At 37.2% G+C, this 26,990-nt stretch overlaps 1 protein-coding gene across 1 annotated transcript; it reads left to right on the top strand.

The window, feature by feature from the left end:
- ldb3b (LIM domain binding 3b) lies at positions 1-26,114 on the top strand. Its single transcript, XM_056255648.1, has 10 exons — positions 1-83; positions 213-432; positions 9,142-9,293; positions 15,134-15,209; positions 19,371-19,393; positions 19,985-20,185; positions 21,713-21,742; positions 22,298-22,464; positions 22,645-22,681; positions 25,527-26,114. The coding sequence occupies exons 2-10, from the start codon at positions 337-339 to the stop codon at positions 25,621-25,623; spliced, it is 879 nt and encodes a 292-aa protein (XP_056111623.1). The 5' UTR covers positions 1-83; positions 213-336; the 3' UTR covers positions 25,624-26,114.
- The last annotated feature ends 876 nt before the right edge of the window (positions 26,115-26,990 follow it).

Raw genomic sequence — 26,990 nt, 5'->3', positions numbered from 1 at the left:
AGACTTTTTTGACTTATTTTGTCAGTGTAAACAGGGGTGGGATTGAACTATTTGTCATTTTTTAAAGTCTGATTCATTCTGTGGTATGTTTTTGAGTTGTATTGATAGTGCAGATTTATTTTCTCACATGTGATGGTCGTATACTGGCATAAGGTAATACAGCTTTTTTTTTCACTCTATTGCATTTTCTGTCTGTTGTTGTTGTGTTTCAGAGGCTCCTCGGTGCCTGCCCGTACCCGGGTGTTTGGTCATCCCGACTACAGGGAGAAGAACTGAAAGGAAAGAAAGGACTTTACTGATCCGAGAAGAAGCTTTTCACTTTAAATTCTCTCCGAAATGAGCAATTACACAGTAACCCTGTCAGGACCTGCACCATGGGGCTTCAGGCTGCAGGGAGGCAAAGACTTCAATATGCCCCTGACCATATCCCGGGTGAGACAACAGCTCTTGTCGAAAAAAACAAACTATCATGCTTTATTTAAACAAATTCCTGCTTTGATAAAAACAAAAAAGCTCACATCAGAGATGATTTTAATTCGCTAAAACAATGAAAATCGCATTTATGTTGGCATTATGTAACAACGTGTTGCATTGGTTATCGTCCAAACCAAAGCTGGCAATCTCTAACCTGCTATTTTGCCCCTTTGCTTGAGAGAGTGTGTATTAACAGTGGAAAATCTATGAATAGCGTTAGATGAGGCAAGCCTTAAGAAAATAAATCTGTGCATGAGAGGTTAAAAGTGAAAGTTGAGAAGCCTGGATGTACAGTATGCTACTTGTCTAGTTGAATCACATACACAACCGCTAATGCTAATTCGCCTAAAAACATGCTGGATATCTGTTTATAACGCTGATTTAATCGATAAAATGAAATAAAAATGAGACTTTAAATTTCCTCATGTATAGCCCCCCAGAAGAAAAGTAATTAAAGGGGTAGTTGACCAAAATATTTTATTTTATTTTATTTTTACTCACCTTTCCATTTTATTCTTTCCAAACCTCTGTGGTTTTCTTATTTTTTTGAAACACAAAAGAAGATATTTTGCAAAAATGTCTGTGTTGTTTTGGACCCCATTGTCTTTCATTGTATGGGTGATAGGCCTACCTGTTTTTCAAAATATCTGCCTTTATATTCTGCAGATGAAAGGAATGATATGAGGGTGAATAATGACAGAATTGTCCTATTTGGGTGAAATATCCTTTTAAATGTAAAAGTAATTTGGTTTTGGATGTCTCTCTGTACCATCTGTTATTTATGCTAAGCAGGAGTTGACGTCATAATTCGTGGAAAGACAAATTCTTGTTGCTCTCCGATGTTAATTCTCCTTTTAGCTCCTTAGATTTTTAAAAAACAACGCTGTTTTCCTAGAAGTCATTTCTTGATGGTAAGCTGTTTTCCATCTATCATTTCCTGCAACACGACTTCTATGAAAAGAACATTATGAATGACGGCACTAAACAAAGAAGCAAAGGGATTGTCCCACCCTTCCAAATTGATCGATAAGGTTTGCTATTGAAAAAATAGCAACACTTAACATTCAAATTAAACTAAACAAAACACTGAATTGTTAATACAACACGTCGAACAGTCTTCTGTCTATTTACCAAGTGTGCTTATCCCATGGCACCTAGAATCATCATTGTGTCAGTGTGTGGATTCAGTGAAGTTGGCATGCCTTGTCCAAAGGTTTAGAGAGATTATTTTGTCCTAACAGAGGATGAGGTGATTTTTTAATCTACTATGACAAGAAATTGCTTTCGCTGTATAATCAGTCACAGGCGGTTTGGCCCAGTTTGTTTGTTTCACTCCCTTCTTGACACTTGATTGGCCTTCACTTCAATAAGGGGAGAGTCATTACCTCTGTTTGTCAAGGTTGTGGTAGGTCTGACTCCTCATACATTGGCCCCTTGTCTGCAAGTAATTACAGACAGGACCATAATACCAAGTAAACACTGTTCGGATTTCATTACTTTTCTAATCAGCATTGTCGGTGGCTCGCGCTTTGACGCTGTAATCAGTGTCAAGTCGTCCATCTGGAAATTATAGTCTCTCCTGACCCAGCTGTCACTGAACATGGCAGTTAATTGAAATGTGGAAGGTATATGTGTTTGGATCAGGTCTCAGATGATTGATGGACATTTAACTGCCAGAGGTGACAGTTTATGCATTTCACAATCAAATCTCCCACAATGTAATAAGAGATCAGCCTCTATCCTAAAGCACTGTAGACAATCTACATTGAATCTTAATCCTGGTCCCAAGGCTCATAGAGCTGCTGTCTTCCACAAAGCAGCACGGTAATTGCTTTTACTGCTTTTGTAATACTTGTTGATTTTCTGTAGTCTTTTTAGACAACGTGTAAAGTGATATAGAGACGCGATGAAGTTGTGACATTTGTAGACAATGAAGTAGTTGATGATCTAATTTAATACTTTGATTCAGTAAATTATTGCAATCTCATATTTTGTCCTAATACTTGAAAAAAAAATCCCCAGGATGTGTGATATTGGTGTCAATAAAGGAGCCGACAAACGGCTCATGCTGGACGGGAGAGTCATTTACAGTAGCTGTTGACAAATGGATTTAGTCCTGAGATGCAACCTTTTGAAATATCAAATCACAGACATTCTTCAATTGTCGCTTTTTGTTTTTCATGCAAGCTATGATCCAACTTTAATTAAGGTATCCTGGCCTTAGTGTTACAGACATGGATAAATGACAACACTAATATGAAGACCATGCTAAGTGAGTGACAGTACAATATGAGGTTGTTAATATGGGTGTATTTGTTTATGTGTGTGGGTTGATTTTAATGTGTGGATAGGTGGGAAGAGCTGCCTTATTTTCTAATTTTTCATTTTTCATTTCATTTATTTATTTTTGGACAGGGACAATGTAAAATATACATTAACCTTAGAAAGGAGAGATGCATTTCACCAGGTTGTAGCGCACTTGTGCTAATTTCCACCTGTAGTCCCTAAAGAAACATTTTAGGCTGATTTTTTAATAATAAAAAAACCCAATATAATAAATAATAATAATTCACTTACATCACTGTCTATTCGCTATTTACCATTTATCTACTTTTCCTCCTTTGTAACAGTTTATAAAAAGCTCTGTGGCAACTAATGATAGCACTGACGACCTGCGGGTGTAATGCCTGACTTATGGTCACTGATTAGCACTGAAGGTCAGACCAGCAGAATGGGGGGCCATATGAGGGCCATAAATGTGAAAAGCACAGAGACAATAGACACATGAGGTCATCGTGAATTTAAATATTGTTTGGAGAGAGTTGCAGGAAGAAACTTAACCAGATGTGAGTCAGTTCCCTTTAAAACTGTTGCAAATATATGGGAGACTGGGGCTAGTTGTCACATTTATTACTTCATTGACTTTTTTCCTCATGGTAAGTTTATTGTACAAAAAAGTCGATTTTAATATTTAATGGCTTGTTTAGTAAAAATTAAACAATACAATTATGAGGTACAAAAAACAGCAAAAAAGAAAATACAAGATTTCCAAAATAAATTCTAAACAATAAATTTCATAAAATTACAATATTTAAAAAGTGACGACATGCCCTGACTGACATCTATGAAAAGGTTTTCCTGAGAACACAGTTCAAATCCTTTCATTATAGTTGTCATTTTTTTCTGAATTGGAAACATTTTCATTTAAATTATTCTTGCTTTCATCTTTTTGTCAACCAAAGCATTGCATAAAAAATGCAAAGAGCTGAAACGAGGAACCGCAATTGCAGCAACACGCTCACAGCAATAAATTTAGTAAATTCTGATAAGAGCACACACAAAGTCAACTTGATAATGATGGATTTAAAATTGAGAGATTCTGTCAGTGGCTTTGTAAGTGCCGGACAGCTTTGTGAAGCGGCACTGCTGATGATAGCAGAAAACACTGGCACTAAATGTCCTCTCAGAGATAATTTCCACCATTATTGTTGCGCATGATGTGGAAGTCCAGCTTTATAAAGTGCCAATATTATATTCTGTGAAGCACTTCATAAAGTCCATGACAAAGACAGTCTGTGGAGTCATTTGTGATGTAAAATATAAAGTAATTTGACTGCAGATGAATCCTGATGCTATCATGCTTAGTGATGTAGGCCTACCCAAATTGTATTTTTCTTCATTCTGTTGTCCTTTCATTGTCACATTGTGTCTCCTGTTGCAAACGTATAGAACTCATAATAAGTCTGTTCAATTTCACTTTGGCAATTGCTTTGTTAGCTCTTTAAGGTCTCTGACCCTGACTGTTCAGTGCTGTATGACGTCAGGCTACATTATGCTGAGGTCAAGGCCTTCTCGACATAAAGGTGGACAGAGTCAGGGCCTATTATGCATATATATATATATATATATATATATATATATATATATATATATATATATATATATATATATATATATATATATATATATATATATATATATATATATGCATGTGTAATGGAGCTTAGCAACAAAAATGGAAAAGAATACTGTCAGCAGCCTTCAGAGCCTTGCAAATACCCACAGGTACCACAGATAGTCCAGATCATCACCCCAACCTTTGCTTTTAGTCAGAACAGTCCAGGAAGTGGAAAAAGACCATTAAAGTTGGCATTTACCAAGGGCTGCCTCATAAATCACAATGCCAACAACGACAGGCCCCCCTTTCAAAACTAAACAGGTTCTTCTGGCAGACTTCTACTATCACAGATAAAACAGATGTTATCCCCTATACATACTGGAATACCATATCATTATAAAGTTGCCATCTGGACTAGATTTTTATAAACAGCCCCAATGTATCAAATGTTTTCATATGGATTTTAGCGGGTCATTGGATTTACTGTCTGTTGTAGTGACAGTGGCTTAGCATCTTAAATTAAATGAACAGCTGTATTTTTGTATTTATTTTGTGCCTGTTATGCAGAAAAAATGAACCTGTGAGCGTACAGTGATTCTTGTTGTCAGTGCATCTCAATTCAATTAACAAGTGGTTTAAAGCATCCTGAGAAATAAGCTGAAGTATGGACTAATGACTAATGAGATTTTTGTTTCTAAAAAGTGTTTTTTAGAGTAATTCATTAAAAGTTTCAGTAGGACTCTGTCAAGACTGGTGGCTTTAGTAAAAGCATGGCAATAGAGATACAGGAGATACACACAGGAGATCACAAGGGAAAGATAATAACACAGCCACATAATACCAAGACGAGACAGAATAATGAAAAGAGGAAACTAAGGGCTTAAATACACAGGGAGTAATCAACGTAACAGCAAACAGTTGTGGAACTCAAATCAGCAACCAAGGTAACTAACAATGACAGGGAACACTGGCAAAACAGGAACAGGGAAAACGAAACCAAAACACACAGACAGGGCTTAGATTAAGCCAGGATTATGCCTGAGTTCAATTAGGAGATTTAAGTAGATTTTATAAACCTGCCTCAGAAAAGAACATTACTGATGTGCATCTTAAGACAAAACAATGGCAGTGACATATTGATATGTCAGTGCAAGGTGCTTTCAGTTAAGACAGCTCAAACATGTATTTTAGTCTAGGACTAGGCTTAAGCAATCGGAGGAAAGAAACTAAACAGATTAAAGCATAATCCTGAAATACTCAAGTAAAGTGAAAATTCTTCAAATGAATAGTTGTACAGTATTTGCAGTTACTCACATACTGTTCAACCCTGAAAATGAATTATTATGGAAAATTGTAATAAAGTTATTTGTTAAAAAAAAACATGAAATATGCTAAAACATTTTTTCCTGGCTCTCAGAAACTCAGATTCTTTGTCAAATCAGCCCCCTCTGTATGCATGTTTTTTTTTTTTGCCTCTCACTGTCATTCATAATACAATTCCATGATTGAAGTGTCGGTCACGCAGCAGTCTGTTGGCCAAAGTAAAATGTGAATTGAGGGAGGGGGATGATTTTATTTTATTTTTTATCTAGCAGCTCCATGATTGAAGTGTTGGTCAAGAATCAGTCTGTTGCCTTAAAGGGTTAGTTCACCCAAAAAATGAAAATGTTGTCATTAATTACACACCCTCATGTAGTTCCAAACCCGTCAGACTTTCGTTCATCTTCGGAACACAAATGAAGATTTTTTAGGTGAAATCTGAGAGCTTTCTGTCCCTCCATTGGCAGCTACGCAACTACCACTTTGATGCTTCAAAAAGTTCATAAAGAGATTGTAAAAAACAAAAAATGTTAAACAGATTGAATTTAGGCTTTTATTCACATATAGCCTACACATTAATCAATGCACACATCAGTTGTGGTAAATGGGAGTTCAAGCATGTTTGCGCATGTGTTACGCAGCATGTTTGAGCTTCTGCAAGAGGTTTGTTCTCCCGTGTCAAGCAGGTTCGGTTGAGCTTCTGTTTATGTTCACTGATCAATGTTTATGTTGAATAAAAGCCTAAATTCAATCTGTTCATCATATAAAGCAATTATGTCTCTTCAGAGAATTTGGACTAAACCACTCAATTCATATGGATTCGTTTTACAATCTCTTCATTAACTTTTTGAAGCGTCAATGTGGAAGTTGTGTCGCTGTCAATTTAGGGACAGAAAGCTCTCAGATTTCATCAAAAAGATCTTAATTTGTGATCCGAAGATAAACAAAAGTCTGACGGGTTTGGAACGACATGAGGGTGAGTAATTGATGACAGAATTTTCACGAATGTGAAGAGAGGGAGGGGGATGGGGAGGTTTTTTTTTTTTATCTAGCTTGTAGTATCCTGACCAGTGTTGCATGCAGTGGGATTTAATGACATAATAGCCAAGGAGAAATATGTCTCTCAACAGTAAAGTCAGGGAAATACAAGCAATTAAATACAAGCGTAAAAATGCAGTGTGTGAACGCCAAATGGATGTGAACCTTTTCCAATTTCTTATTATGTAAATTATATAGTAGCCTAATATTTCTCATTTCCTTGCTGATTTGGAGGCAAAATTTTATCCCAGACCTTTTCTTACTCATGTCCACCTAAAACTAGATCCCAGTTATTTACAGGTAAATCACATGATCAAGTGCTCCTCATGCACCTTCAGAAGTTTTAGGTTGCTTGGCAGTTTGGTATTTACTAGGAGAACATTACATAAAGGAGAGCTCTCTCAGAAACATGTACATGCGTGCGAGTTGAGTAATGGCAGCAGGTGGGACAGAAGAGTTGGTGGCAGGACCCCAGAATACAGGGTCAAATTGAGGGAGGCAGGGGCGTCAACAACAACCTTTATTTTTAACATTTTAATGAGGTGCCTGAAAGAAAAGCCACTGACTTATTTCAAATATGGGATTTCAGTCTTCTTCCCCTTGGTTTCTGTTCCACTGCACTGCTTTTTAAATGTTTTTCCTCCTTTTTTATACTGCAGTTAGTCCCAGTTCTTCAGTTTGATTGACTAGCAGTGTTCCAATAGTGCCTATTTATACTTAGTCTTTCTGCCAAATCATTACACCAGTAGGTGATGACAGATCACTGATTCAATCAAAATAATGAATCATTCAGAAACTAAACATTATGAGTAAGTAATTGGTGATTATTTTAAACACTAATGGCTATTTTTTTTCCCCTATCAATCTATATCCAAAATGATCACGATAAATTTCTTTTAAGTTTGAAGGCAGATTTTTGCTACTAAGTAAAAGTTGTAAACTAGACAGTTAATTGTGCTTTTATCATCAGAACATGACACACACTTGCCAAACAGGTGAAAATTTCACAAATTAATATGACATGTTTTGTCTCTTTGAAATGTAGCTTGAGTTGAATGGCAGTAGTTTGAGTTGGGATGCAGATGTAAATGTATGTTCATTAACAAACACAGTATCTGTAAAACTGTAACAACCACATTTTTATAGGGTAAAATTTAAAGGGTACAATTTGGTCTTCCATAGTATTCGGATCATGTTTAATATTATTTCTATTTGTTGTGAAACAAAACAGTAACCTAATAACTTTTAGTATAATAAATACACAAAAGAGATTGACTTTGAGACATTGAGAGAAGCGAGTAAATCCACTCATAAGTTCACTCCGCTGTGCATTTTTAGCCACGCTGATAATAACTGTTCAATGTGGTCCGTGGTTTAAACGAGCAAATCTGTTTCGTTCCACTTTTGGCGCGTTTGCTGTTTGATGTTTCTTATACGCAACAGTCAAAAAATAACGTTTATCAGTGCAATAGTCTGAAACATTCATGCTAAGCATTATTTGCATAGTGTAGCCTATAAACATTATATTGAACACTTATCGAACTTTTGTTATAATTTTTGGAGGAAAATATCACGATAATAATCATTATTGTTTATAATAATCATTATTGCCCATCCCTACACATGAGTGCCACTTTTTAAGACCCGTATTAAATTAAAAACTAAGCCGACTTAACATGTTTAGAATTGTCTACCATGCAAGATAAACCGGAAATTAAGCGTAAAAGTGAATATTCCAAATCCATTTGTTTTAGTCTGAAGGAGCAAGGAGTTATTGTAATTATTTAGTGCATATTAGCGTGTGTCGGCTGTATCGCAAAAGGGATCATTACTTAAAGCTTTTCAGTATGGTGAATGGTGTGGCCAAAATACTGAAACAGTCATGTGGTTTTCAGGTGAACAAATCTTCAGAAGTCATAGATCATGTGATTTGTGGCTTAAAAATGAATCAAGCTACGTATCAATGCTTTTATGTGAAATGTGTTGTTTTTGTTTTGTTTTGATTTTTTTTTTACAAAGATTCTGAGCTTTGGTGTCGAACATAACATCACTACATATCACTTCTATGGCCCATGTCCCACTGTCATTCTCATCACTTAAAGACATTTGTTAAGATGTATGTAGATACAAAAGCTAAGCTGCAAATGGATTCTCTATAAGGAGACATTGTTTGTGTCGCCATGTACTCATCTGCTCAGAATCAGCTGCTGCACTTGACAGTGACAAATTATTAATTAAATGTGACCGATGTACCATGCAAATGGACGTGCTGTAGCAAGCAAAATGTGTGAAGATGAATTTGATAGTAATTGTGAAAAAAAAAGAAAAAGATTTCTATAGTCATGAGAAGTTTACATTGGATTTTTTTTTTGTGTCTATTTATTTAATTAATGTCTGGTGTCTTTCCACAGATCACACCAGGGAGCAAGGCAGCAAACGGAAACCTCAATCAGGGTGACGTCATTACTGCAATAGATGGAGTTAGCACTGAAGGCATGACCCATCTGGATGCCCAAAACAAGATAAAGGCAGCCACCACAAAACTCATCCTCACCATGCAGAGGTAAACCTCAACAGTGGTGTGTTCAGAGGACAACTTGAACACCTTTTGATTCTTTTCATGTTCCTGAACACTTCTTTTATTTCCTCCAAACTAAACGTCTCGGGTTAGTTGACTATAACCCTGTTCCCTGAAAAAGCGTGAACGAGATGCTGCGCGAACCCTGCTATGGGGAAGAACGTCTTCGTTTGACCGGTTGTGAACACGTGTGGCAAAAACTAGGGATGTCCCGATCAGGTTTTTTTGCCCTCGAGTCCGAGTCCGAGTCATTTGATTTTGAGTATCTACCGATACCGAGTGAGTCCCGATCCGATACTTATATAATACATAAAAAAACAATAAAGAAGAGAGAAAAAACAGATCCAGGATGTTCCTTATTTTTTATTTAATTCACCTTATTTTAACATTCAACAACTCTGTTAACAAACAGAGCACTTCTGTGAGGTAGCTGAACAATCAAGTAATAAATAACATAAAATCTTCACTTTGGACTTTAGTGCAACAGTAAATATAGAAAAAGTCTAATATAAAAACAAATAGCACCTCAACTTAAAATACCCGGCAGGCATGTAAACAAAAAATAAAAATGTTTTAAAAGTGTATATAAAAAAAAAAGAGAATATATATATACATTAGGGGTGTAACAGTTCACAAAATGTGCGGTTCGGTTCGATACGATACAGCAAAAAGAAAGAAATGGCAGAGAAATTTCCTATTTATTAAAAGAAAAACTATTTTTAAATAAGTTTGAGATTTCCTACTGAAACTTTCAGGTTTATAAATGGGGGTAATCTTACAAATAATGTTTTGGTAATCACATTAAAAATAACATTTAAATATATATTTATATAATATTTGAGTTTTGAAGTGCAACATTAAATCTCGGCAAATTCACGGCACAATGTTTCTCCTGGTTTCCACGTCAGCGCTGTTTGATCTAGAGATCTACGGTTAATAACGGAGAAATTTGAATGCTTCTCACTAGATCTCGCAGCGATGTTATTACTTCAGTGGCGAATTCAAATGTTTTCTTCACTGGATCTCTTAGCGCTGTGTCGCTTGATCTCGCGCTGCACAGATGTTGCTGGTCCGAACTGATAATGGTCGGTTAAGCACAATATAATGAGTATGAGAAGCGCAGTTTCGTTCCGCTTTCATTACGTTTGCCTTTTGATGTTGCGCAACGTTGTGGTGATCGCGCCAGCGCGGATTTTGTCTGCAGGAAAAATGGTCCTAGGAATCGTTCGGTTTGTATGCGTACCGAACCGGAAGCCTCGTACCGAAATGGTTCAATAATTACGAATACATGTACCGTTACACCCCTAATTTACATATATCCGAGTCCTGATCGGGAGGTAACCTCCGATTCCGATCGAGTCTGAAACCACGTGATCGGGGCCGATTTCCGATCGCGTGATCGGATCGGGACATCCCTAGCAAAAACACCAAAAAGTTTGGCTTAAATAACCTCTGATGATGACGTCATCGGAATGCGCACGTCAGATGCTTTAAATAGACGTGTGACTGGTGTGCTCATCAGGTCATTTTATCTGAAGAACGTCCTGAACAGGCCCTCAGTGCGGCAATGAAGCTCAGCATCTCGTTTCCGCTTTTTCAGGGAACAGGGTTACAGTCAAGTAACCCGAGGCGTTCCCTTTCAAAAGCTACACTCAATGCTGCGCAAACAGTGCTATGGGGAACGAGAATACCAACGCAGCCGCACTGGAAGTGTCTGGACCCCTCAAGGTTGTGTAGTGTGCGTGCACAAACTCCAACAAGGGCCTCGGACATGAGCTTGTGATGTCGACTCAAAGACGTGAGAGCCCGGAGTAACGTGAACATCCAAACTATAGAATCTAATAAATGTGTGTGGAGAGGACCAGCCTGCCGCATCACATACTTGCTCTTGCTAAAGCCCTGGAGTATGCAACCTCTCGGGTAGAATGAGCCCTGACGCCTAGAGGCGAAGCTTGACCACGCGCCTCATAGGCTAGAGCAATAGCATCCCTCACCCAATGCGACATAGTTTTCTCTCTGGCGGCCGCCCCCGGTTACACCCATGAAAATATGAGCCCTTGAGGTTGATCATGACAGACCAATCTCTGTGTTGAATTTGAGACACAATCATTTTGATTGTCAACATTTTGAATTTGAATGCCCTGAGAGAACGATTCCGACCGTGAAGGTCTAGAATCTGATGCAACCCCCCATCTTTTTTGGAAACCAGAAAATAGTAGCTGTAATAACCTGTAATAACTGCCTGTCTGGGAGGGGAACATGTTCTATGGCCCCTTTGTCCAGCAGAGTTTGCGGTAGAGGAGACCATGCCGTTGAAATGTGGTGGACGGCGCGCAAACTGTATTCTTTCTCTATGGTTCTCAAGACCCAAAGAGATATGTTTGGCATACCTTCCAGGCTGCCAACTTCTCTGAAAAGGGTTTTAATTTTGATGCAACGTCGAGTGACACAACGTCTTGTTGATGGGGGAATGTAAAATGTTTCATGTCCTGGAAAACGGCAGGAGTCAACTGAACATTTAACATTTCGTTGGAAACCGCGGCTGCCCCCCGAAACACCGGAGGTGGCGGGGATGGAACAGCGGTGTGAGGGTGTCGGGAAGGAGCTCGTTTTTGCGACGTCTTGGGCGCAAAGGCTTCAGGACCACTTCTTTCTTTTTGAGATCAGCGATCTCAGGTCTAGCTTCATTTTTGATGGTGGAGCATGGCGAGCCGGTCCCCAGTCCTTATGAGCGGGTGCGCTACTCGCCACACTGTTTCTGAGCTTCTCGTTTCTGAGGAGCTGGACCTGGTTGGGGCTGGGTGGCCGAAAGCCCCGACCCTTGGGCATGGCGAGGGAGGTTACTTATCAAACGCGTCCTCGTGCATTTTAGCCTCCCGGAATCTACTGACGACAGCATTGACTGAGTCGACAAATAGACTAGAAGGTGACACAGGGGCATCAAGGAGAAAAACTTTATCTCTCTCCTTGACGCAGTGAGGTTCAGCCACAGATGTCTCTCCGTAGCGACCATAGCACGCATAGAAATGTGATGATACGCTGCTAGGGGAGAGATAGCCCGCGAGCTTATCTTCAACCTGGGGCATGATCGTATAACCCTGTGCCTTTGCACCAATGATAGGGAAATAAACCGACATTGCAGGCAAAAAGACATGGGAAGAATAGGGCTTATTCCAAGATGTAGTTAGCTCATCATGTAAATCTGAAAAGAAGACGGAGGAATCGCCTCTCTGAAGCCTCCCACTGGCCACCCGACAGAAATCTGTCGTCTCGCATTCCGATGACTTCATCATCAGAGGTTATCTAAGCCAAATTCTTTGGCGTGTTTGGCACACGTGTTCACAACCAGTCGAATGAAGATGTTCTTCCCCATAGCGCTGTTCGCACAGCATTGAGTGTAGCTTTTGAAAGGGAACTCCCTCTTAAAGTCCCCCTGTAGTCAATCATTTTATCACTTAAAACTCATCTTTGATCCCCAAAATGACATATTTAAATGTATTTTCCATGAAAAATAAAATGTCTTCATGCCTTAAAATAGCTTGAATGTAACTCTAAACCTTTGCTTAATTTAGTATACGCTGTTCTAGAAAATTAGCCCTGCCTCCACTCACTCACACCAGCCTAGAGATCCAATCGTTGATGATCACACGTTGATGCGATTGGTTACAAGGTAGTCTGTGACGTCAGAAACACCAGTGATTTCAAACCGTCTTTGGTTCACTGCAGTTTTAAGGAGAAAATACTCAGCAATGATGTTGACATGACTTTGCACATGGTTTGTCTTAAAGCAAAACACCACATAGACATATAAACAACATTAAAAACTTGATTTTCACCACAGGGGGTCTTTAAGGCCTGTTCACACCAAGAACAATAACTATATTAGCAACCACACTGATGCACAATAACGTTCTGTTTATAATAATACCGTGCTTCAGTTTTGTCGTCTGCTGCTTTAAATGCTCAAGCTCTTTAAAGCGGGATGTATTCTGATTGGCTGTCCATGTTTTTATCATTAATCAGTTGGAAAAATATTATTGTATAAGTGATTTCAATGATATCGTTCCTCTCTGCCGTTATCATAGTGAAGACAATATTGTTACTATTACAGTCATTGTCCTTGGTGTGAACAGGCCTTTGGTCTTTTCATCTGACGAATTCCCATTATGGTATGTTTGTTGGTGAATTGGTTTTCTCAAGAGGGCATCAACAATGCATCTCATTTACTTTGGGATCAGTCAACTCTGGCAAATAAAAGTTCTCTGCAATTAAACAGCTTATTCATGATGAATATAAGCAGTTGAGCTGACACAAACTACAATAGAATTAAAAAATCTTCAGGTTGCCAGAATGCATAAATTAAAGGCATTGATGTTTAGGAGGTAGGGGAATTATACATTCGGAAGGCTTTCCACCTTTTTAATATAGTTGATTAATTTAGTACAGACACCCCGCCTCTATCTGAAAGAAGATTAAGTTTTTTCATGTGGCCGCCTGCTCTACAGCAAAGCGAGGAAATGTTTCTCACAAAGATACCTTGGCTACCCTGTGACATTTCTTAATGCTGGCTCTAGTGTTCACTTTTATAAGCTACTCCTCCTTTTTCTCCATCTTTCAGCTGTGAGAGATCTTCAGAAACTCGATTCTCCTTATTTATTGACAGCCTATACATTTATTGGTTGGAGGAGGGTAGAAGTTGCTTTCATATGCATGCAGATATTAGATATTAGTATTGTTGTATGTTATATGATAAATATAGACATTAGCTGCATTTTATTTGATTGGGTAGATATAACAGATTTATCATTGACAGAATGAGCGGGCTGGAATGACAGGGTGCACATGTTATTTTTCCTGGACTTCATTTGATGATGGATTCCAAAAAAAAAAATTCTCATGCATAGTGATTTGTGAAAATCCCCCCAGTGTTATTGCATACAGCAATGCTGCTGTTGCTTGACAAGAGCACTACAGTGAGGTCACTCAATGAGTGCTCTTTCTCATTGTTTAAGGATTTTCATTTTCAAGACCCTAGACGTAGTACTTTGATTGCTTTAAGCATTTTTTGTATTGCTGTATCGGCCACTCTACAAAACTGGAACGTGACATGATTTCAGTTCCTGACCACATTGATTATAGCCCTCGTGTCTCTGATTTAAGGAAAATTGTGTCTTTGACTATTTGTGAAGTGATGTGCTGCTCAATGTGATTCATGATCAATTAAGGGGATCTGTACGATTTTTTATGTTTTCGGGAAAAAAAAAAAGAGTCTCTTATGCTCACCAACGCTGAATTTATTTGATAAAAAATAAAGTAAATACATTATTATTGTCAAATACTATTATAGTTTAAAATAACTTTTAATATATTTCAAAATGTAATTTATTCCAAAGTTGCATTTTCATTTTCATTAATTTTACACGTTCCTTCAGAAATCATTCTATGCTGATTTAGTGCTTAATAAATAAATCTCTTGCTATAATCAATGTTGAAACAGATGTGCTCCTTAATTCCAGACTTTTTTTTTCAGTATTCTTTGATGAACAGAAAGTTTAAAATAACAGTAGGCCTATTTATTTGAAATAGAAATATTTTGTAACAATGTAAATGTCTTTGTCACTTTTTTCATCTTACTGACCCCAAATTCAGGTAAGAGACATAATAGGTTTTACTGTATAGGAGTAGAATAATAAATCGGTGTTTAGGTTCTTTTGCCCAAATCCTCTTAAATATAGTTCTGACTCCCTAAAGTATAAGTTAAATGACAATGAAAGCCTGATGTTTTGCATTATTGACCTTTGCTTTTGAATTCTGTTCTCTTCCAGGTCGAGACGTCCTGCTCCTGTACCCACAGCCACTCCAAGAATGGACTCACCCATGCCAGTTATCCCTCACCAGAAGGTAAAGTCTAGTTCTATCCTTCTGAAATGTTCCTCCTTATACCGAGTATGTTAAACTGATTGGTTTATGTCTGATAGGTGTACCAGTCTGGTGTAAAATACGACCTTTTTATTGGAGGGGACAACATTTTTTAAGGGAACTCAATGATCGTTTTTGGTTATAGGCGAGCCATTTCTTTATAATCCTCTTAATCAGTCATGGGAGTTTCAAAGCCATATTTACATTTTACATTTACATTTATTCATTTAGCAGACACTTTTATCCAAAGCGACTTAGAAATGAGAACAATAGAAGCAGTTAAACTAGGACAACAATATGCACCCTATGACCCTTCTCAGTATAATCTAACGCAGTACATGTAAAAAAAAAAAATGTTTATAGAAGAGAAAGTGTTAGTATTACAGGATCAAGTGATACTAACACATTCTCTTCTCTCTCTCTCTCTCTCTCTCTCTCTCTCTCTCTCTATATATATATATATATATATATATATATATATATATATATATATATATATATATATATATGTATAAAATGTACATTTTCTGTGTTAGATTAAACTGTGAAGGGTCATAGCACTTGCATATTGTTGTCCTAGCCATATCATAGAGAGGGGAAAAAGAGGAGGGACTGTGAAAACAAACATTCTCTGTTAAGCTGACACTTAACTCCCTCTACAGGCATTTGTTGGTCAAGCAAGAATAAGCACATCATATGAAATCCTCATTAGTTTCCCACTGGTCCTATTTTCATTTGCATTATTGTTGCTAGATGAATTCTGTTTGATGTTTTTGTGAGCTTCTTCATGCCTCATTTGGCTCTTTCCTAAACATCTCTTTTTTCTATACCCTGTCATTCTGGGCTAATGGTTCATTTGTTGGTCTGATCTAATGGTTTATTTTATGCTAAGGAAACCACGGACACTGAGGAAGGAGAAGATGATGAGAAACTTGTCAAAAAATATGGCATCCTCTTGGCCAAAAAACCTTCCAAAACGTCTCTCATCCCAAACACTGAGAAGCAACCTCAGGAGAATGTAATTCATTCTCCTGCTATCCCTACTTATTTGTCATTCGGCCAAGGGGCAAAAAACACCCCAAACCAAAGGGAGCAGTATAATTCTCCCATAGGCCTGTATTCAGCAGAAACTTTAAGGGAAATGGTCATGCAACAAGACAGTCAAAATGGCCTACAATTGTTGGGGTAGGTAACATAATAGCTAACCCACAAATCTGTATCTTCATGAGCATTTCCACCAAATCTGCTTTAACAAACTAGATGCTAGTACTCACTTTTCACTGACGGGTCACAGAGGCTTGGGCTAGCCTCACCTGTATCCCTGCAGTATTTTTAACAAAACTGTGGCAAAGAGTACTCAGAACATTCCGTCCTTACCTCTGCACATTCTGCTCTGCATGGAGCGGATCAGCTGGGAATGTGCTTGGCAGCAGGGGGGACCAGTGGTCCATCAGGCACACCTGACTCCTGGCCTGCAACACGAGCAGGGCCTGGACGAGTCGGAACTGTATCTAAGAAAGTTAGCTGTTTCCAAATGACAACACAACGGTTATTTTAGTCATGTCAGAACTACATCTCCTGCGATTAGAGGACTGCCAAGCTCGAAGTTGGCTTATAAATGATGCCAACATATTAAAAATGGGGCTTTCACCTATGTGTTGGGATCATTTATTAGCTTCACAGGTCTCCTAAATCTTCTCTGTCCAAAAACATGTGAGCAAATTCCCACAGGCCCTAAGCAATGAGCCGAAATTGAACATGGGTGCAAATGTGTTTGGCTCTTTTAATGTGCTTAGAATGTCACAGCTCCTGTAACAGTATATCCCAAATGAAGACCTATACCGAAATGATGCCGTCACGGATGGTCTATTTGCAGCTCATAGGAACAGAATTCCCGCTATGCAACATCACGTGCGCAGCTGAGCAGAGCATGTGTGTCCATTGACTGTTCATTTGGTTACTCGAGTGGTCTGATATACTGTACGCTACACTCTAAACTTTGATTCTTGTTGTCATGCAACTAGCAATACACTTATTTGAGTTGTGATTGGTTCAGTGTTATTTTAGTATTATATATGCTATTATAGTATTTGTGAGAATTTTGACTTGGCTTTTATTATAATATTTTCAGTTGTAATTTTAAAGTTTTAGTAATTTTGTTATGTGCTTTTGTCATTTTTATTTATTTTCTTAATATTTCTATTAAGCTTTGATTTATTTTTATTTTAGTTTTAATTTGAATAATTTTAACTTTATTTATATCCAAGACAATATTTCAAATTGTAACCTACATTTTTTAAGCTTAAAGGGGCTATTTCTAAGAATTCTCATGTATTAATCGCTTTTTTATTGGCAATGTGTGAACAGCTTTTGGTGAAAAATAAAAAACGAGACATTCCCCGACTTCCTAGATTGTCTATAATTTTTATGTGAAGGACTTTTTTGCCGGGAAAATCAAAAGGATGTGATGTTTATGCATGCTCCCAAGAGCCTATCTTCCATACGATGACACATGTAACAAATGCTTATACAATGTTAAAGGATAATGCCAAAAGAGCTATTCTGTTCTGTGTCAGTGTGGTATAGAAATTAATTCAAAACACATAGCCAGATCTATAGGTACAGTCTATAGTCTTGAATAAACTTTATAATTAAACTATCATGATTTTTATTTTAATAAGCCTACCTCATCTGTCTACATAATGCCAGTGAATTGCAGAGCTGGTGCAAACATATCCACATCGCTATGATCAGATGCTTTCTTAACTGCTGCTTTCTCACCACTGTCGTTTTTGATGTGTGTTTATTTTGTTATTGATAGGAAAGTGTGCAGCACATGTATGTTTACATATTTATCTAAACGTTGCTCTCAGCAGTGTGGACGGCATCGGGATGTTTGGTAAAAGTACAGTATATCGCTAGCTGCAAAGGTATTTTCCACTTTCTTTTTACTTCTAAGCAAAGAACAAAAAAGAACTACGCCGTGATCGGGGTTCGGTCTCTTCTACGTTATGTGTGCACGAGTGCGACCACGAGCAACAAAGTTGCTGGCTGCAGTTCACTTAACGGGCACCGGTGTCGCTAATAACAAGGGTTTGAATTCTACATATAGCTCCTTTAAGTTTTTCATCTAATATAATTTATTTTATTTCAACTTTAATTCAATGAATAAAAGCTACTTTTAATAGTTTTATAAAAACTCTGGATTGGTTATTTTGTTGAATGAGAGTTATTTAGCTTTAGTGTTCTGTGTTTGCCCTGCTGCTGCCAAACTCCTGTTCCAGTCAATCAATCTGTTCTAGGAACAAACCAGAATGTCATTGTTATGAGAAATGTGACCAGTAATAACCATCATCTACATCATCTGAAATCTGAATATGGCTGTTATCATTTACTTACCCACAGGTCATTCCAAACATGCTTTTCTTTCTTCTGCAGAACACAAAAGAAGATATTTTAAAGAATGTCGAGGAACTGTTTTGTCCATACAATGAATGTCAGGGATATTTGGACCTGTTCGTTATTCGTTTAACTTTCATAAACTTTTAGTTTGTATTCATCAGTCACATGTGTTCTCTGTCCCCCGCTCATTTGTTTCCATGGACACTAACCATTCATCTCAGCTGCTCATCATTCAGTTCGTCACCACTGTATATTTAACTTCCTCCTTGTTCACTCTTCAATGGTCGGTTATTATTTGTGTTAGTGCACGCTGTTACGCCCATTGCCTTTTAGTTTAATAAAACCTTGTTTATGTTTTATAATCCTGTCATCCATCTTCCTTTTCTTCAGACCATCTTGTGACAGTGAAAGTCTTTCATTGTGACGGGAAAAAAATCGTATTTTGTGTTCCACAGAAGATGACTTGTGGGTGAAATACGATGACAGAATTGATTTATTTTTGTTTATTTATTTTTTAACTATCACCAATATATTCAAATATATTCAGATTTAAGGTGCAAGTTCTTTAGGCAAAGTGAAGCAGTTTGCATTCTCTGTTAATGTTGGGTTTTCCCAGCTAATTTACATGTACGTAGATCCATTATCATGCAACAAACTGCCAAATCAAGGCTAACACTGCCTCTTTTGTCTGTCTTTTTTTTCTTTTCTTTTTTTTGTCTATATTCCTCTATGTCATCCCAGGTCATTGCCAACACAGCTGCCAAGTCAGTAACAGATTTTGAATACAAAATCCCCAGAGTTGCGTGTGAATCTGTGTGCTCTGAAGCATGGCCACATGTAGTACCATGGCTGTGGTTTGCATGCTTATCAACTCCTGAATGTTCAAAAGCTATTTTGAACAATTTGACATTTCAGACATAATGAAATGTGAAATACTTTTGAGTGAAATATTTAAACTGGATAAATCTATAGTTGAGTTTTGGTTAAAGTTTTATTGGTCAGTGCATCTTTGCATGATGTTTTGAAATATCATAATGGGAACTATTGCATGCCATGTCTTTTACATTTTGGATTGAAAGCCCAGATGCATTTGTTATACAGGATATTGTGCTTTTAGACATGGTATTTTATAAAACAAGAAATTAACAGCTGCTGTAAACAATTCAAACTAGGTTGAAAACTGTAGTATTGTAAAACTCAATGCTGATTAATGATACAGATGTATTAAGTAAGGTAAGTCAAGCATAAATTGTTCTCACTGTCTCTCTCTGTTTTCACTCATATTTCTGGCTCCTCACAATCATCCACTCCCCTCTGCACTATCCCTGGACACTCCCTCACCTGAACTCTTACAGCCAAGAATATGTTCCCAGCTTCAACCCCATTGCACTGAAAGACTCAGCTTTGTCTACTCACAAGCCTATTGAGGTGAAGGGTCCTGGTGGGAAGGCTACTATCATCCATGCCCAGTACAATACTCCTATTAGTATGTACTCTCAGGATGCTATTATGGATGCCATTGCTGGTCAGGCCCAAGCCAGAGGAAATGAGATGAGGTAGGTCTCTTGTCATATCCAGCAACTTTACATTTTACTACACTGATGCTTAAGAAAGTGATACAGAGGCCCCTAAATGAACATTTAAGCCACACTCTATGAATTTCATTGCATTAGAAACGATAACAACCGTGAAGCAATGGTATTTTTAAAGGAATAGTTCACTTATAATGGACATTCTGTCATTATTTGGACACACTTTTCAATATAATGAAAGTGAATGACAACATAAGAAAAAATAGGTAGCTTTAGCTTATCATTAAAAGTGGTTTACACAACTTTCCACATCTTCTGAAGTCATATGATAGTTTTTTATATATTTAGCAATGTTCTGTTCAGTATCAAATCGTTCTTTGAGTCTGATCTTTTCCATGAATTGGTCGATCCAGTACACAAAAATGGTCTGGGATGCGTTTTTCCCAAAAGCGCCATGAGCCTATATCATTTGATCATTGGTGGTTTCTATGATCCACTAAAGTGCACAATGCTTTTGAGAAATGCACATCTAAGTGATTTATTCATGATCCGGTTCCCATTTTTTAATGGCCCATTCTTTAACACACGCAAGAACTTAAACTTAAAGGACACCTCCATAGAGGGCTACAGTGATAACATCATTTTGTAGCCCATCATTTTTGTAGTTAGCATCACCCTAGTTCCCTCAACAAAAACTCAGTAGAATTTTTCCATTGGCTTTTGGATTATTGCCAAACATAAGCTCTGTGACCTACACCATGCTCGCATGACTTCGAAATCACCACCATCAAGCTACCGACAAATCTTTCAACCTAAAATTTGAGTTAGAAGAGTTTGCAGAATGTGAGATTATTAACAGGAGGATGTGAAAGCGGACTAGTGTGTAGATAAGTTTACCTGTTTGCCGCGATGATGTTTAATCTCCCAGACCATATAGTCCCATTTAGCCACAAGAAAACTAAAAGCGTTGGAAAAAATCACAAGTGGGTATTACTGATTTATTTTATTGTAGAATGTGAAAAAATCTTGATGTTCACCACAGACTTTTTTTCAGGCATTTAACCAAAAACCCATTCAAAAACCCAATTGATTCAGGACGAAGTTTTAAAATTCTAATTCGTTTTAGGGTTTTGGCTTACAAAGTATGTCATCCCTGCAGCACTCTTAAAATAAGAAAGAATATTCTTGCAATTTGTTATGAGATGTTAGTAAAAGTTCATGTATTTCCCTTAATTTCGCCTCTTTATTTACTGTGTACTGTTTTTGATTAGCGTCTATAAAACTTGCTTTAGTTTGCAGTGTTTATAACAGTAAACAGAGCTCAGTATTGGTCATCTGGGCTGATTTCAGGCTAGCACAAGGTCATGTATATCAACCTCATCTGTGCTTTTCCTCCCTCTTCTGCTTGTAATTATGTCACTCCATCCACAACCAATCACCCAACCATACCTCATCACTCATCCTCGCTTCACCCCTCCACCATTCCCCTCCCTCCATGTGACACGACTCTGTCTTGCTCCCTCCCATCCCGGTTCATCATGTGATTGACAGTGGTGATGACGCCGCTGGATCTCCCTTGGCGTAAGTATTCAGATCCATCACAGCTGCATTGACTCATCTCACGGTATATTCTCTGTTAAAGGCCGATTGCATAAACACTTAAGTGGACTTTTTTGGTAATTTTTCAATTACCATGTTACACTGTTGGGAATATGTAAGTAAAGTAAATGGAGCTCAATAAAGAAAAATAAATAATCTTGTATTAAAAACAAATGAAGACAAAACCTAAAAGCAATGTTCTGAGTATATCTGCCATAACATCAAGAATTGCATAACATCTAACATTTTAATTTACCTTATCCTAATATGGGAACTCTGCATACAGTTTTATCCCAACTCATTCTTGAGTCACTTCCTCCATCACAGATCTCGCACTAAGATGGAACTGTAATTAATATGCACATCTTCACAAGAAGCATAATGTAAAAAAGTTTGTCAGCAAATACTGCCCTTTTATTAGGATTATTGGAACTGCAATTATGTAATCGTTTGTAATTATTTGATGTTTCCAAATTCAGAGAACACAGATGAACGACTGATCTTGTTTTTTCCCCTTTTCTCTCTGTTTGGGAGTAGCACACTTCCTATTAAAGATCCTCTTGTGGACAGTGCTTCTCCAGTCTACCAGGCCGTGATCAAACCTGACGATAAGGATCCGGAGATGTCTGAGTGGGCCCGTCGCGCCGCCAACCTGCAGTCCAAGTCCTTCCGAATGCTTGCTCATATCACAGGGACGGAGTATTGTGAGTAGGCCTATCCTTTCTTAATCACAACACTGTGTGGACTGGAAATTGGTTTGAACTGAAAGGGCTGACATGCTTTAGACGCACTGACATAAGATGACAGCAGTGTTTATGTGATAAAAATCACTTTATTTTGGAGACTTGGCCTGTAAAGGATGACTCTTTTTTTTTATGTCACAGTGCAAGATCCAGATGAAGAGGCTCTTAGAAAATCAAGGTAATCCATTTTGTCTTCATTTTTTTTTGCTGTCTTCCCCCTTCAAAAGAAATAAACTTTAGCATACTTTTAAAAAGAGAGCGTATTAAGAAAAATATATCTGACCTTCTGCGGCAGAGAAACAAGCGCAGCCATCTTTAGAATTTTGTGTTTGAACTTCCGTTTTTGCGGTAGCTCTGTATATTTCTATGGCATTGCGGTAGAAGAGTACTTAGCTGGTGAAGACGTGGATTTGCTTGTTGTAGAGAAAGTTATCAAGAGCATTGTAATGTATAAGAACGGATGTCATAACAAATGTCTGTAGACCGGGATGATTTTAAAACGAGCGGTTCATTAATTAATCCGTACGATCTTAATATAAGGAAATACAAACCGGAAGACAGAACACCAGTCCAGTGCCTTAAAGGGGGCAGGGCTACATAAGGTCTATACTTTGAAAGAATATACTTAAAGGGATAGTTCACTTTGAAATTAATTTTTGGTATGTTTTAGCTTACCTCAAGGGCATCCAAGATGTAGGTGTCTTTGTTTCCGCAGTAGTTTCAATTTTGATATTTTTAGGTCAAACCGTTCTTGTCTGTCAGTCATATAATGCAGGTCTATGGTCACCACCTCAAAGAGCATGCACAGAGAAGTCCAAATTAAACATGATTTAATGACTCGTAAATGTAAGTACACATTGATGGCCTAAGACACGAAACGAGCGGTTTGTGTGAGAAAACGAACAGTATTTATATAGTTTTTACCTCTTGTAACCACAGCCATGTCCAAGTGATCTGAGGGCGCGGGCGCTTCGGTCTGCGCAAGCGTCGGAAAGCGCCGGAAGTGATCTCTCGCGTGTGTACGTCACTCATTGTTTACACAGAGGTTTCGGAAGTGTTACCTTTCACTGTGAAGATCTAAACATATTTAGATATACAGGAAATCGCAATGGAAGATGATTTCGATATATCAACAGACAACGTTGAATTTTTTTCACGAGAGATCACTTCCGGCGCTTTCCGACGCTTGCACAGACCGAAGCGCCCGCGCCCTCAGATCACTTGGACATGGCTGTGGTTACAAGAGGTAAAAACGATATAAATACTGTTCATTTTATCACACAAACCGCTCGTTTCGTGTCTTAGGCCATCAATGTGTACTTACATTTACGAGTCATTAAATCATGTTTAATTTGGACTTCTCTGTGCATCCTCTTTGAGGTGATGACCATAGACCTGCATTATATGACTGACAGACAAGAACGGTTTGACCTAAAAATATCAAAATTGAAACTACTGCGGAAACAAAGACACCTACATCTTGGATGCCCTTGAGGTAAGCTAAAACATACCAAAAATTAATTTCAAAGTGAACTATCCCTTTAAGTAAATGTAATGTTTTCGGACACTTGATTTTCATGATATTTACAAATAAATGAAAATATGTTATAGTTAAATTTATATTACATGGTGTTCCAAATATTTGAGACATATCAGTAGGATTTCAGTAGGCCTACAATAAACATTTAGATTTTAGTTTTTCAAAGAAAGTGTTTGTTTTATTTCTCATATCTTTTCTTAGATAACTGGTATGGATCTCAGACAGGTTCGTGAAATAGTTTGCCAGGTCTTCTTAGGTAAATGGAAAACCTACTTAAAGAGGTTGTTCCACGTTATTAAGCAAGTCACAGTTCTCACGCAATACAGGGATGAAGAAAGATCTTTCTGAAGATGAAAAGCATGAAATGGTGCAATGTCTTGCAAAAGGCATGAAAAACTAATATTTTTGTGAAAACTGAATGGAGATGATCAAGTTATCAAAAGATTTGGGAGTGATTTAGAGCACAGAACAGAAGAACTTGGTCAGGGAAAGTTTCTGTCAGAGAAATTAATTGTATTAAAAGGGCGGTATAACCCCCCCCCCCCCCCCCCACCACCAAAAAAAACACTGTTGATCAGCAAACAGGTATATTTGAAGCTGCTGGTATCTCTGAAGTCTCAATAATCTCTCCATGCAGGCTGGCAGTTGTGCATAAAGTTGCATTTCAGCCACCCCTTACCAAAGCTCACAAAGAGAAACGTGAGCTTTTTATAAAGATACACTTTTTTATAGCTGTCCTTTTAATGCAATTCGTTTGAAAATATATAAAATATTAGTTGTTTTCATGCCTTTTGCAAGACATTGCACCATTTCATGCTTTTCATCTTCAGAAAGATTTTTCTTCCTCCCCGTATTGTGTGAGAACTGTGACTTGCTTAATAATGTAATTTATTTAAGTAGGTTTTCCATTGACCTAAGTAGAACTGGCAAACTATTTCACAAACCTGTCTGAGATTAATACCTAAAAAGACATGAGAAATAAAACAAACAAACTCTTTCTTTGAAAAACTAAAATCTGAATGTTTAAGATTTACTGAAATCCTACTAATATGCCACTTGCGTAATAATTTGGAACACAGTGCAGATGCAATTCGATTACCTTAAAAGTGCTTTTTAACCCACTTAGGTAGGACTTACGCACAAACTTATATGTTATTTCATAATTATTTCTATTGTCTTTCTGTTGAAAAGTGTACTGCCGAATGTACTGACAAGCATTTATGGTAACTAAAATATACTTTAATGTAGTTTCTTTTGAAATCTGTATGTCATGTATTAAAATATATTTAAAAATATATATAATATAAAATATAAGTTTCAATTTAGCATATTAACTTTAAACCTAATAATGAATAACAAATTACAGTTAAACTTATAATCAAGTACTCTACATGTAGGCTATACATTGACACAAATTTTATGGTTGGACCATATAAAGCCCTTTTGTCTAAGTATAATCTTTTTTTTTCTTTTTTTTTTACAGGGAGAAATTTGAATCAGAGGTAAAAGGCCCACGATTTGCCAAACTGAAAAACTGGCACCACGGCCTATCTGCACAGATCCTTAACATCCAGGGGTAAACGCCTCCTGATGTTGCTGGATAGAAGTTGAGGCAACAATCAACAAAGAAACCAGAAGACTATGTAAAGTGAGGGTGCAATAGATATAGAGGAGTAGTCTAGTGACTGGAATGTGAGTTAGAGTTATAAACTAGCCTGTAAGGGAACACACAAAGCTCTTGTGTTTGATGTTCATATGTCTGTGTGTTTCATGTAACTTTCATTCACTGAAACATATGCATATGCTCAGTTGTCCTTTTCTTTTTCATTTGATGTTTCTCTCTTTTTTTCTCTTTTGGCTGCTCTGTTTATCCTAAATTATTGCTGAATAATGAATCGCCTGAATGAATTGCTGATGTAAAAAAACTAACCATGAGAGAAGTTATAAAATGATGTACCACATCCACTGCAATACTCCACAGCACATATTGTAATGCAAACCAAATGTACTATTGTTAATGTGAATAAACCATTATTACTTTGAAAACAAATAAACAAAGGTTTCAGTGTGACGTGTTATTATTTACAAAGTCTTCTGATGATTGGATTAACTATTTTGGGTGTACTAAGTTCTTTGTAAGGTAAAGCGTAATAAATTCCCACACAAAGACAAAAATTGGAATTATAAAACCATATGTACTTGATTATTTGGCAAGAAAAGGTTGATTGTGCAAAGAAGGTTGGGGTCAATAACATCATTTTATTTTTTTAAATAAATTAATACAAGAATGCATTAAATGATCAAAATTGGCAGTATATGTCAAATAAATGCTGCTCTTTTGAACTCTCAAAGAGAAAATAAAAATAGAACGGTTCCACATTATTAGGCAACATGACTGTTTTCAACATTGATAATAGGAAAAGACTGGAGTAATGGAAAATTCAGTTTGCCATCACAGAAATAAATCATGTTTTAAAATATATTCAAATAGGGGGAAAAAAGAGTAATTTTAATTGTAACTGTTAAATTATTATTATTATTATTATTAAATAAATGCAGCCTTGGTGAGGATAAGATAATTATTTCAAAAATATTTTTAAAAAAATCTTACCGGCTCCAAACCTTTGAACTTATGAAGTATGTATTTTAAGGCTCGTTGTTTATCTACTATGAAGAGTCTGGCAATATTCACCCAGTCAGTTTCTGCAACACCAATACTGACCTGTAGATGGTACTATAATTCAGAATGAATTCACTCTTACCTCCTCCCTTACATTTTATGTGTACATTTAGCCTACTAATATAAAAAGTGGACACCTATTTTATATGTGTATTTAATTATTTATTACTTATAGGGTAGCCTTCATTATAAACTGAAAAGTGAAACTACTACTATATTCTTCCTCGTGTTGACACCAGATGGCATCCGCGGCTCTAATTTTTGGGC

This window comes from Rhinichthys klamathensis, unplaced genomic scaffold (assembly GCF_029890125.1).
Source record: "Rhinichthys klamathensis goyatoka isolate OS25496 unplaced genomic scaffold, OSU_Roscu_1.1 h1tg000121l_1, whole genome shotgun sequence".
In the NCBI taxonomy this organism is placed as follows: domain Eukaryota; kingdom Metazoa; phylum Chordata; class Actinopteri; order Cypriniformes; family Leuciscidae; genus Rhinichthys; species Rhinichthys klamathensis.
Note: the sequence above shows the minus strand (reverse complement) of the source record. Positions and strands in the feature narration are given on the sequence as shown.

What these genes read in the sequence shown, in the direction of transcription:
- ldb3b (XM_056255648.1), top strand. Translation starts at nt 337, where the DNA reads ATGAGCAATTACACAGTAACCCTGTCAGGACCTGCACCATGGGGCTTC. An exon ending in TGCCCCTGACCATATCCCGG is followed by an intron (nt 433 to 9,141) that starts GTGAGACAACAG and finishes GTCTTTCCACAG; the next exon opens with ATCACACCAGGGAGCAAGGC. An exon ending in ATTGCCAACACAGCTGCCAA is followed by an intron (nt 19,394 to 19,984) that starts GTCAGTAACAGA and finishes GAACTCTTACAG; the next exon opens with CCAAGAATATGTTCCCAGCT.